General features: G+C 46.7%; 1 protein-coding gene across 1 annotated transcript in view; it reads right to left on the bottom strand.

The window, feature by feature from the left end:
- Positions 1 to 12,228, bottom strand: part of Myt1 (myelin transcription factor 1) — a 70,006-nt gene that overhangs the window by 39,268 nt on the left and 18,510 nt on the right. Inside the window, exon 2 of the mRNA XM_013030368.1 lies at positions 5,005 to 5,105. Within this exon, the coding sequence (XP_012885822.1) occupies positions 5,005 to 5,105 (101 nt within the window). The remainder of the gene's footprint in view (positions 1 to 5,004; positions 5,106 to 12,228) is intronic.

The following is a 12,228-nucleotide window of genomic DNA, read 5'->3' as shown; positions in this document are numbered from 1 at the left end:
AATACTGTGCTCCATGCCATCTCTCAGCCCTAAGCTGCCTCAACTTCATATTTGCCCACAAAAGCCAAAGCACAGTTGGGCACCAGTGATTCATGCCTTGATGCTAGCTATTCATAGCTGGGCACCGGCAGCTCATGCCTATTCAGGAGGTTGCGATCTGAGGACTGCGGTTTAAAGCCAGCCCAGGTAGGAAAAGCCATGAAACTCTTATCTCCAATAAGCCACCAGAAAACAGGAAGTGGTGCTGTGGCTCAAGTGGTACAGCACTCACCTTGAGCTCAAGAGCTGAAGGACAGCACCCAGGCCCAGAGTTCAGGCCCATGACCGACAGAATAAATAAGTAAATAAATAAATAAATGCTAGCTATTCAGGAGGATGAGCTCTGAGGATTTGAATCCAAAGTCAGAACAAACAGAAAACGTAATGAGACTCTTATCTCTCATTAATCAGCAAAAAGCTGAAGTGAAAGTGTGGCTCAACTGGCAGTGTGTCAGCCTTGAACAGAAAAGCTAAGCGAGAGTGCCAAAGCCCGCAGCTCAAGCTTGGTGCGTACATGTGTTTGTGTGCACGTGACACATGCACAAAGTCAAAGCACAGGACCTGCCCTGCTCACTTAGAGAGTGTTTTATAACCTCAGGGGGCCCTTGGCACAGCACTGTTCAACAGGCGAGGGGATACTGAGGCACAGGGCAGGTTGTCTGCCACAAATTCAGCTGCCAAGGATGGGGCTGGGTCGGACCAGCAGGTCCCAAGCTTGGCTTTCCCCAGACCCTGCCCTAACCTACCAGGGTAACGGGAAGTCTTGGCTCATATGTTCTCTGGCTTCCCAGGTAAGGTCTCACTGGCCTGTCCGGCTACCCTGCCCAAACCCATTAAAGACTGCACATTTCTGTTCTCACTAAACCCAAGAGGCTTCCATGCAGATGCTGCCCACACAGGGTCCTTCAAGAAGGCAGGGGAAAGCCCCCAGGAGACATGCTTGAGAATGAGGGCACCCAAGCACTATGGCTCATCACACAGAACGCTAGCTGTGTCTCCATGATAAATTTGGAAGACGCAGAAAATCTTAGTGCCCTGTGTAGGAGGCTGAAGAATCTCCAAGGGTGTCTGAGGGCCTGGTGGGCACCTGGAGAAGACTGGCTGGCCTGGGATTCACCATGTATCCCTGTGATCAGGGAGGAAGTGAGACAAATCCACACCTGGGGCAGATCACTGACCTTAACACCCAGGGTCCATGTGGAAGGCTGGCAACGGGAAAGCATGGAAGTGGCAGAAGTAACAGAAGAAGGAGAGCAAGAGCGGGGCCCAGAAGCCCTCAAAGAAACTTTAGTCCTAAAAGCCAACAAGAGGCAAACCTATATGTTAATACCTGGGAAGAAAGAAAACGGAATTCCTCTAGATAGGTGAAATTCACAAAGTGAGCTTTCCTCATACATTAGCATAACATACAATGATTTATGTGACTTGTTAAGGAAGGAAAAACAAAATCTGAGTAATGTATGCAACCTGTCCACTCTAGACTGTAGATCAGTGCTATAAGCTATGCATTTACTACAAAAGCATAAAGCAGAAGACAATTGCCGGGCACTGGTGATCACAACTATAATCCCAGCTACTCAGGAAGCTGAGATCTGAGGATCACAGTTCAAAGCCAGCACAGGCAGGAAAGTCTGTGAGACTCATCTCCAATAAACCACTCAGAAAACCAGAAGTGGTGCAGTAGCTCAAGTGGTGGAGCACTAGCCTTGAGCTGAAGAGCTGAGGGACAGCGTTCAGGCCCTGAGATCAAGCCCCACAACCAACAAAAACAAACCAACAAACAAAAAACAATTACTATGGTTTTTACAGTAGGGGTTACCCCCACAAACCAATGGCTCATATTTAAAGTGAAGAGAGGAGCAGGGGTCACTTTATGAGGCACTTCTGAGCTTTTAGATATCAACAGCATTGAGCGTGTGTGCAGTGCCCATGTAACTTGCACAACAGAACTGGTACATCTGATTTGCCTCAAGCTTGTACTGAGTTGAAATGAAATCTATAGCTTTCTCTTCCTCTCCTTCATTTTTTCCTATCATTTTCCCCAAGGAAATTGGCAAGCAATTCTACTAAGTTAAAGAATGCCAACTAGCCAGGCACTGGTGGCTCACACCTGTAATCCTAGCTACTCAGGAGGCTGAGATCTGAGGATTGTGGGTCAAAGCCAGCCCAGGCAGGAAAGTCCATGAGACTCTTATCTCCAATCAGCCCCCAGAAAACTGGAAGTGGTGCTGTGGCTCTAAGTAGTAGAGCACTACCTTTAAGTGATAACACTCAGGGACAGTGACCAGGCCTTGAGTTCAAGCCTCACAATTGACAAAAAAAAAAAAAAAGCTAACTATACAACTTGTGGGCAGGACAGAAGGCAAAATCTTGGAAAAAGTGAAAGAAGGGCTCACATTGTCCAAAAGAAATGTGCTCATTACCTAATTTATGAAACAGTAACCTCTCTACACAATGCCTTTATAATAACAATTTGGGGGGGAAAAAAGTGTACCTTGGCATCTGGGTGCCAGTGACTCACAGGTGTAATTCTAGGTACTCGGGAGGTTGGGATCTGATGATCATAGTTCTAAGCCAGCCCAGGCTGGAAAGTCTGTGAGACATTTTTCCCCCAGTCCTGGGGCTTGACCTCAGGGGCTGGGCACTGCCCCTGAGCCTCTTGGCACTCAAGGCTATCATTCTATCACTCGAGCCACAGTGTGACTTCAGCTTTTTCTGAGTAGTTTATTAGAGGTAAGAACGAACTTTTCTGCCTTGGCTGGTTTCAAATGGCAAAACTCAGATCTCCAGCTCCTGAGTAGCTAGGATCACAGGTGTGAGCCACCAACAGGCCTGTGAGATTCTTATCTCCAATAAATTACCAAAAAGCTTGAAGTAGAGCTATGGCTCTACTAGCCTTGAGCCAAAAGAAGCTCAGGAACAGTGCCCAGGCCCTGAGATCAAGCCCCAGGACTCAGGGTATGAAGGATGGTTACTTGTTCAAAGCACAAATGCAGGCACTATTTGGCACAAAAATCTCGATGACATTTCACCTTAAAGGTGAAGGGGCTTCTTTGTGGAGATAAACTAAGCTCACACCCTAAAGCGGCCAAGCCAATCACTGTGGAGCCAGCAATGTCCCTCAAGAGCAACATCTGAAACTGGCAGATCCCTTTCCCAGTGAGCAAGAGGCCCTACGTTCACCCCCCTCAGGCTAGGGTAGGGTGAGGGGAGTGAGGCCAAAAAGTCAATAATCAAGATGAATAGTATTTAAATGTAACATTTTAAAACATCAACAATAATGTAATCAAATCCATAATAGACAAAAATGCCAGAATTCTGGATAAAGGCACTTGATACTCTTGATGCCTAAAGCTCACCTAAAACACTGATCGCCCACCAGAACCAAGGTGAGTGGGGTAGCAAGACAACCACAGTGGACCCATTACGATGCACATCTTCATCACCACACTCACTAGTAAGCACAGTAAAATGCAAGCACTTTCGACATAGTTCATAGTTGGGTACTGGTTCCCTTGCCTGCCAATCTAGCTGCTCAGGGGGCTGAGAGGTGAGGATTGCAGTTCAAAGCCAGCCTGGGCTGACACACCCATGAAACTCTCATCTCCGATTAACTACCAAAAAAATAAGCAGGAAGTGGAGCTATGGTTCACGTGGTAGAGCGCTGACCTTAAACGCAAAGGCTCAGAAACCCCAAAACTGGCACACAAATTGTGTGTGTGTGTGCGTGTGTGTGTGTGTCTGTCTGTCTGTGTGTCTGTGTGCGTGTGTGTGTCTCTGTGTGTGCGTGTGTATGTGCATGTCTGTGTGTGTGTCTCTGTGTGTCTCTGTGTGTCTCTGTGTGTCTGTGTGTACGTGTGTGTGTCTGTGTGTGCATGTTTGTGTGCATGTGTGTCTATGTGTACGTGTGTGGGTCTGTGTGTGTGTCTGTGTGTCTGTATGTGTGTCTGTGTGTGTGTATGTGTGTGTGCATGTCTGTGTGCATGTCTGTGTGACTGTATGTGTGTGTCTGTGTGTATGTGTATGTGTGTGTGCGTGTGTGTGTGCGTGTGTGTACGTGTGTGTGTCTGTGTGTGTGTCTGTGTGTCTGTGTCTGTGGGCGTGTGTGTGTATGTGTCTGTGTGTGTGCGTGTGCGTGTATGTGTCTGTGTGTGTGTCTGTATGTGTGTGTCTGTGTATGTGTGTGTGCGTGTGTACGTGTGTGTGTCTGTATGTGTTCGTGTGTGTGTCTGTGTGTGTGCGTGTGTCTGTGTGTGTGCGTGTGCGTGTGTGTCTGTGTGTCTGTATGTGTGTATGTGTGTGTGCATGCGTGTGCGTGTGTCTGTGTGCGTGTGTGTGTGCGTGTGCGTGTGTCTGTATGTGTGTGTCTGTATGTGTGTGTGTCTGTGTGTGTGTCTGTGTGTGTGCGTGCATGTGTGTGTCTGTGTGTGTGCGTGTGTGTGTGCGTGTGTCTGTGTGCACATGTGTGTGTGTGTGTGTGTATGTGTGTGCGTGTGTGTGCGTGTGTTCTCAAAGTGCATAGGATTACTGTCTGCAACTGTGCCACCCCCACCTGGGTTGCCATGCCTGGATGGTGGCTGGGACCCTTACTGAAGAGCCTAAACATAAAGGCTGAGAGGTCAGCATCAAAGCTCTAGAAGGGGCTGCACGTGAGCTGATGTATTTAGGAAGACGAAAATAAATTCATCAGTTCCTGTAGGAGAGTCTGTATCAGACCTGTATTCTGGGCCACAGCAGGAAGAACAGGAACAAGCATGGAGGCATCCCACAGGACACATGTATGCACACAATTCAAGGAGGGGAATGGCTGAAGAGTGCGACTGTACTGTCACAGGTAGCCCTCTAATGTTAGTAGTCCCCACTTCCCGTTCGCCCTGCCCAGCTCTGATGATGACCATACTCTCTGTGCTCATGCCTAGAACGATGAAGAGTTGGCATAGGCAGCACGTGGGGTGAAGATTTCACCTTGCTGTGTTGGTCCAGGAGATTTCTTGAGGTCGTACAACTGCTGGCCTTGTCTCCGTGTGTCCACCTCTGGGTCAGCAGTTTGCCCCGGAATTCATTTTCTGAAGAGTTTAAAAGATACAGGATCAGAAAAGGAGAGCCTGACAAGTGTTAACCAGGTATGCTCAGGAACAGAAAGGAACTTGGAGTATGTTTACCAGTGTTTATCTAATCTCTCATTTTCAGAATCTACCAGGAAAACAGACGAGGTTATGGCCTTTATACTGGATCCAAGGCTCAGAGGAAATTCCTCTGCTTTAGAAACAAAGACTGTGTGTGCACAGTCACCCCAACTCTGGCAGTGACTTTATAGAACACATGTCAGAGGACTGTGACATCTACAAACACAGTGTTTCAACCAAAGACACCAGGACAAGTGAAGTGCAAATCTCCTTAAAAAAAAAAAAAACCTATACTTAGACCTGAAAATTGGCTGACTGATGAGTAAATTATTGTTACAAATACATCCTTGCATCCCTATTGCACCCAAAGGAACATACAGCCTAGATCCACTTGAAGGAAGGGAGAAAGAAAGAGAGAGAGAGAGAAAGAGAGAGAAAGGGAATGAGAAAGAAAAGAAAAAAGAGAAAAAGAAGAAATGGCAAAAGAAAGAGAGAGAAGTGAAGGAGAGACAGACAGAGGAAGAGGGAGAGGGAGGGAAAGGAGAGAGGAAGAAAAGGAGGGAAGGAAAGGAGAGGGGAAGGGGTGGAAGGAGAGAGAGAGGAAAGGGAAAGAGAGATAAAGGAAAGGAAGGGAGGAAGGAACGAAGGAAGGAAGGAGAGAGGGAGGAAGGGAGGGAGGGAGGGAAGGAAGGAAGGAAGGAAGGAAGGAAAGAAGGAAGGAAGGAAGGAAGGAAGGGAGATATGTAATCCCAGCACCAAGAAAGCTGAGCAGGAATAAATTCAAAGATAATTGAGCTAAACGACATAGAAAGACTATTTTGTTTTGTTTTTAAAAGATGAGAGGGGATTGAGGAATAAGAAAAAGAAAAGCACATTGCTTCACTCAGCTTCTTTGGAGCCCATTGATTGAGGAAAGTCAAGTTCACCCGGAGACCGCAAAGCAGCTCTGCTGATACTCTGCCTCTCACAAGATTGCATGAGGGTCCTCCATGCACCTCCCTGGGATCACTATTACATGAGGGTTCTCCGTGCACCTCCCTGGGCTCACTATTACAGGAGGGTTCTCCGTGCACCTCCCTGGGCTCTACTAATGCCATTGTTATTTTTTCATTGTTTTTTCTCTCCTTTTGCTCTCCTTTCTCCAGAGCAATGCTTCCAGTTAATATTTAATTTCCCACATAAATTCATATGTCTAAGAAAAGGCTGAATGCATCAGCTAGACATGACAAAGAAATGCATTGTGTACCTATTCCCTTCACGTCATTCCCCGTCTCCATGACAACCTGCTTTCTACAACTGCTAGTTTCAAAGGAAGGTCATTAGTAACCAACAGTAAGAACAGGAAGTGAATATTACTGCATTCTCTCTCTGCTTTCCCTTGGAAGTACATTTGGACTCTGCCACAGGCAGATCAGGCACATAAATATTTTTTTCTCTTTCCCCTGTGTCTTTGGTCCATGACCGCAGACGCTGTCTTCCTCTAGAACTCCATCACTCCTGGCCCCAGGTAGCCCTATGGCTTGGCAATAGCATCCTCCTGTACTTGAAAATGCCTCCATCCCTTTAAAGGGTTCTGACTGCCTTTGGGAGCCAAGACACAGAGGAAGTAGATGTGGTTGTCTAGGATACAGCATATTCAAGTTCTCCAAAGGAATCTAAATCCATAGGACTTTGCACCTAGTGCTGCACCTATTATGTGTCTTCTCCTTACTGACCTTTGAGTCATAGTAGGGTGACGCTGGGAATAGGCCCCAGCCTCCTTCCTTGACTATGAGGCATGAGCTGTAGGATGCGCCCCACAGCCACTGCCCTGCAGAGAGCTGAGTCCTCAAGCCTCCAGCAGGGCTTAGACACCCAGGACACTGGGACCGCTAGGCAGATGCTGCCAACCACATGAGATTTAAAAAACAAAGATGTTATGCAGGGAGGAAAGTATGGCAGCCTCACACGCGTGGGAAGGGAGGGAGGAAGAACATGCTCAGAAGAGACCAGAGGAACAGGAAAGAACTGTGCTGGTCACTACCACGAGTTCACTTCGCCCTTTGACACTAGGATACACGGGCCCTCCTTGGCTAGGATACAGCCGAGGCCTGAAGTGCTCAGGACTCCATTTCTGAGTGTCCATCCTGGGAAAGAAGATGCTACAGGAAGCTGTACCCTGCTAAGGAATTGGGATACAGCTAGAGGAAAGGAGCTGAGGTCTCTGTCATACCCGGTACCCCAGAAGACACCCCTCCTGGGGCTTCTCCTCCACATCTCTCCTGCTTCTCAGAATATTGGTACATGAATTTCCTAAGTCTACAAAGGGACCTCTGGTTTTCTGTTTGGCGGTAGATAACCAACATACTGCTACTTTTCCACCCTCACCATCTCAGGAATCTGGAAACAAGCCCAGTGGAATTACCTATAACCACTGAGACTTATGCTCCTGCCCCAGGTCAGCTGGAGGCTTCTCAGTGTACTGTAAAGCACTGAAACCTTAGGGCCATCCATACCCCCCCAAAGGACATCACTCTGTTGACGCCAAACCAGCAAGCGTTGTAAGACAAGACCAGAGTAAGAGCCTCTGTACAACACCAGGGCCAGGCAGTTAACTCACAGCTCAGAACCTCCAGAATAAAGGTCTGGCTCCTCCACACTACAGTTGTGCTCATCCCTTTTCAAGGAGAATCACCATTAGGCACCCAGTACAATGTGCTGGCCACTTTAGTCTATACCAAGACCTACATGTGGCCAGATCCTGCCCCACAGATTTAACAAGCTCCACCCTAGACAAGAGCCTTCCATCTAGATGTTCTGCAAAACATGCCTTCCTGGTGAGACACTAAGTCCCACGCTCCAAGCAGCATGTAGGACTCACAGGCCAGAGGAAACCCCACAGAGAAGTGTGGAGCCCTTCTGAGTTGCCCTGCTCCATGGACATGCAATGTATAGCCAAGGGGCCCCGAAGCTCATGTACACCTGCTCCACAAGTCACCTGGGCCCTGAGGCTTAATACCCTCATAAAGTTTGGAAAGTTGCTTGGTGTTTGAAGGTACAGATAGGAAGAAATTTCCACCAGGAATCTGGCAGAGGAGATTTTGGTCAAAATAAGACCATATTTGGAGCTCTTGAGTTTCTAATGCGTCCATCCAAATCTATACAAACAGAGAGCCTGCATGTCTCAAGTATGAGCCACTCAGAAACAGCTCTCTGTGGCCAGGCTTGTGGCACTGGCTCTGACCCCTTCCTGCTGAATTGGCCCCAACATGACCGTGGCAGCCAGGGCCCATGTTCTGGACTCTGGTAGGCAGATAAGCTAAGCAGAGCAGCCAGAACAAGCCATGGGAAGGGCTGGGCCAGAGAGCCCCAACACAGGCCAGGGGAAATCCAGAACTGAGAATGCCTGGCTGATGGAGCCCATTTCCTCCTGCTTAGTTACCCTACAGGCACAGGCCGAGGAATAGCATTTCCAAGAAGAGCTCAGAGACAACAGACTGAATACCAGCCAGGCTGGTCTCTAGAAATACTGCCAATCTACCTCAAGGTGAAGACACAGGCACTGTGGCTATTCCTAAATGTACAGCCTTGTGGGGGAACCATCCCTTCTGGTGCTCTCTGGATCACATTGACTTTGGCCAAGCCAGCCTGACCAGACAATGTGTCTTTATGCTGGGCTTAGAGCACCCTCTTAGAGCACCCTGGTGGTCAGTGCTGGCCCCACCCTAGCGTCAGAAGCTTTCCTTCCACGGCAAATATTCACATCACTAAAATAAGAACAAATGTCAGGGAGGAGGAGCCCGTGGTCAGACAGTAAATGTGGTGACCACAGGCCACCTCTGAGGCTAGTGCCTGCCACCACCCACCAACCAGCAGGAAGCTGAGGAAAGCCCATCTCTCAGTTGCCCTGAAACCCACCAACACATACTCCTCAAGCAACGTTAAACACTTCATGACCAAGACTAAACAGCCTCTCAGGCTTCTCCATCCCCGCTCCCCCCCCAAAAATTAGGGACTTACCTCCCATCTGAACCCAACTGTCACTAGACATTGGTAGAGAGCCCCAAGAATATCAGTACCATTTTCATTTCTCTAATATGTAACCATTCTTTTTAACTTTTCAACAGCTCGACACGGGAATGTTGATAAAGCACGGCACTCTGACCTCTCTCCCCTCTCTCCCAGTCGGTCCTCAATCACAAGCCTGAGTGACAGCCACAGCACCCTGTGGCCACCCTTCACCCGCCAGCCTCTCCCAGTCTCCCAGACAGGCCCCTCCTGCTCAACCAGGCCACTAGATATTAGAAGCCCTCTCTTTTCCAACCCACTCTGCCCACAAAAGCTGCTTTTCACGTGGTTTGGGTTTTTCCTCCCTTCATCTGTTGAGTCTTGTCAAAGCTTTCTGAATCACATCAAAATATGACCACTTCTGATTTCTCCAGCTGTTTTATTTTGTTTGCAAAAAAAATAGCAAAAGAGGGGCTGGGAAGGTGGCTCAGTGGTAGAGCGCTTGCCTTGCATGCCTGAGGCCCTGGGTTCGATTCCTCAGCACCACATAATAAAAAGAAAAAAGCTGGAAGTGGCGCTGTGGCTCAAGTGGTAGAGCGCTAGCCTTGAGCTGAAGAGCTGAGGGACAGCGCCCAGGCCCAGAGTTCAGGCCCCACGACCGGACCCAAAAAAAAAAAAGAAATGTACTCATTATCTTGTCCTTGTAATTGTAACCCCTCTGTACAGTATTTTCACAAAAAAAGAAAGAAAGAAAATGTAGGAGCAAGTTCTCCTATCTATGAATTAAGTAATAGTTTCTTAGTTACCATTCTAAAATTGCAAGTTGGCGGGGGGGGGGGGGGGGGGGGGGGGGGGGGGGGGCTGGGAAGGTGGCTCAGTGGTAGATAGAGTGTTTGCCTGGCATGCATGAGGCCCTGGGTTAGATTCCTCAGCACCACATAAGCAGAAAAGGCTGGAAGTGGCACTGTGGCTCAAGTGGTAGAGTGCTAGCCTTGAGCTAAAGAGCTGAGGGACAGCACCCAGGCCAGAGTTCAGGCCCCACGGCCAACAACAACAAAATACATAAAATTGCTAGTTGGGTAAAATGTCACATACCTGTAATCCCAGCACTTATGAAATAGGAAGCAGATCACAAGTTCAAGGCCACATGGCTGGGCTACAGAGTGAGATCTGGCCTCTAAAACCATATATGTATGTATGGGTGTGTGTGTATGTGTGTGTGAATTCTACACTTCATTGAAGTGTAGAATCTGTATCCTTCAAATAATACTGTCAATAAGCTATTCTCAGACTAGGGATAAATATTTGTAAATCTCACATCTGATAAAGGACTTTTATTAAGAATAAAGGACTCTTACAACTCCATAATAAGACAAATGATTTAGTTTTAAAATGGGCAAAGGAACCAGGCACCAATGGCTCACACTTATAATCCTAGCTACTCAGGAGGCTGAGATCTGAGGATCATGGTTCAAAGCCAGCCCTAGCAGAAAAGTCAGTGAGACTCTTATCTCCAATAAACCACCAGAAAACCGGAAGTGCCGCTGTGGTTCAAGTGGTAGAGTGCTAGCCTTGAGCTGAATTGCTGAGAGACAGCGCCCAGACCCAGAGTTCAAGCCCATGACAGACAAAAAAAAAAAGTGGGCAAAGAGTAGACATTTCTCCAAAGACAACATACAAATGGCCAATAAATACATGAAAAGATTTTTAACATCTAGTCAGTAGGAAATGAAATCAAATAAATTTTTAAAAGATAATAACAAATGTGGGTAATTATATAGAGAATGTAAAATAACACAGTCACTTTGAAAATCAGTCTGGCAGTTCCTCAAAATATGAAACATAGTTACTATCTGACCCAGCAATTCTACCCCTTATATATCTACCCAAGAATAATGAAAATGTTATACAAAGGCTCATATTTGACTATTTAAAGCAACTGTAAATAGTTTAAATAGTCAAAAAGTAGAAAAACAAATGCCCAAAACTGCTGAATATACAATACAAAATACAATTACATAGTATTTATCAATAAAAAACAATAAAGGTCTGGGCACCAGTGGCTTGCATCTGTAATCTTAGCTACTTGGGAGAGAGATCTGAGGCTCTCAGTTCAAAGCCAGCCTGGGCAACAAAGACCATGATACTTTTACCTACAATTAACCACCCAAAACCCAGAAGGAGAGCTGTATCTCAAGTAGTAGAGCACTAGCCTTGAGAAAAAAAAAGCTCTGAGACAGAGCCCAAAGTCAAGTTCAAGCCCCAGGACTGGTACAAAAACAAACACAGAAAGAAAGAAAAAAGTGCTTATGTATGAAAATATTATGGTCAGTAAAAGAAGTCAGACAAAAAGACTACACATTGTACAATTCCGTGGTAATGGAATGTCCACAAGAGGTAAATCCATATTTAGAAAGTAGATTTGTGGTTGCCTAGGGCTAGAGGAATGCTTGCAAATGGGAAGTAACCATTTATGATGACGGATTTCTCTTTGGGGTAATAAAAACGTTATAAAATTAGATTGGGTGATGAATGTATAACTCTGTAAATATACTAAGACCATCAGATTTTATACTTCTAATGGTTAAAGTGTATGGTGTATAAATTATATTCCAACAAAACTGCTTTTTAAAAAGAGAAGCCAATGGCCCATACAAGGAACTTGCACATGAGTTGCACAGACACAATCTCATACAGACGCCTACAGTGGAGGAGACAGTTGCACAAACCAAGGCTCTCCTCTAGGTCAGAAGAGAAGTGATGTCTTTTGCAAGGCTCTGCATGTCTCAGGCAGAGACCACTGAGGAATGAGGACCACAGAGTACACCAGAGGGCAAGGTGGGACAAGAAACCTCCAATTTCAGGAAGGAGGTTGTTGATGGAAGGATGGTCCAGTGAGTTTTGAGTTAGCTTTGGGAAAATCATCCAGCAAATGGACATCCACATCAAAAACTAACTTTCTGTCTGGGTGCCAGTGGCTCATGCATATAATCTTAGCTATTCAGGAGGCTGAGATCTGAGGATCATGGTTCAAAGCCAATCCAAGTAGGAAAATCCATGAGACTCTTATCTATCA

The sequence above is a fragment of the Dipodomys ordii genome, unplaced genomic scaffold (genome assembly GCF_000151885.1).
Source record: "Dipodomys ordii isolate 6190 unplaced genomic scaffold, Dord_2.0 Scaffold129, whole genome shotgun sequence".
In the NCBI taxonomy this organism is placed as follows: domain Eukaryota; kingdom Metazoa; phylum Chordata; class Mammalia; order Rodentia; family Heteromyidae; genus Dipodomys; species Dipodomys ordii.
Note: the sequence above shows the minus strand (reverse complement) of the source record. Positions and strands in the feature narration are given on the sequence as shown.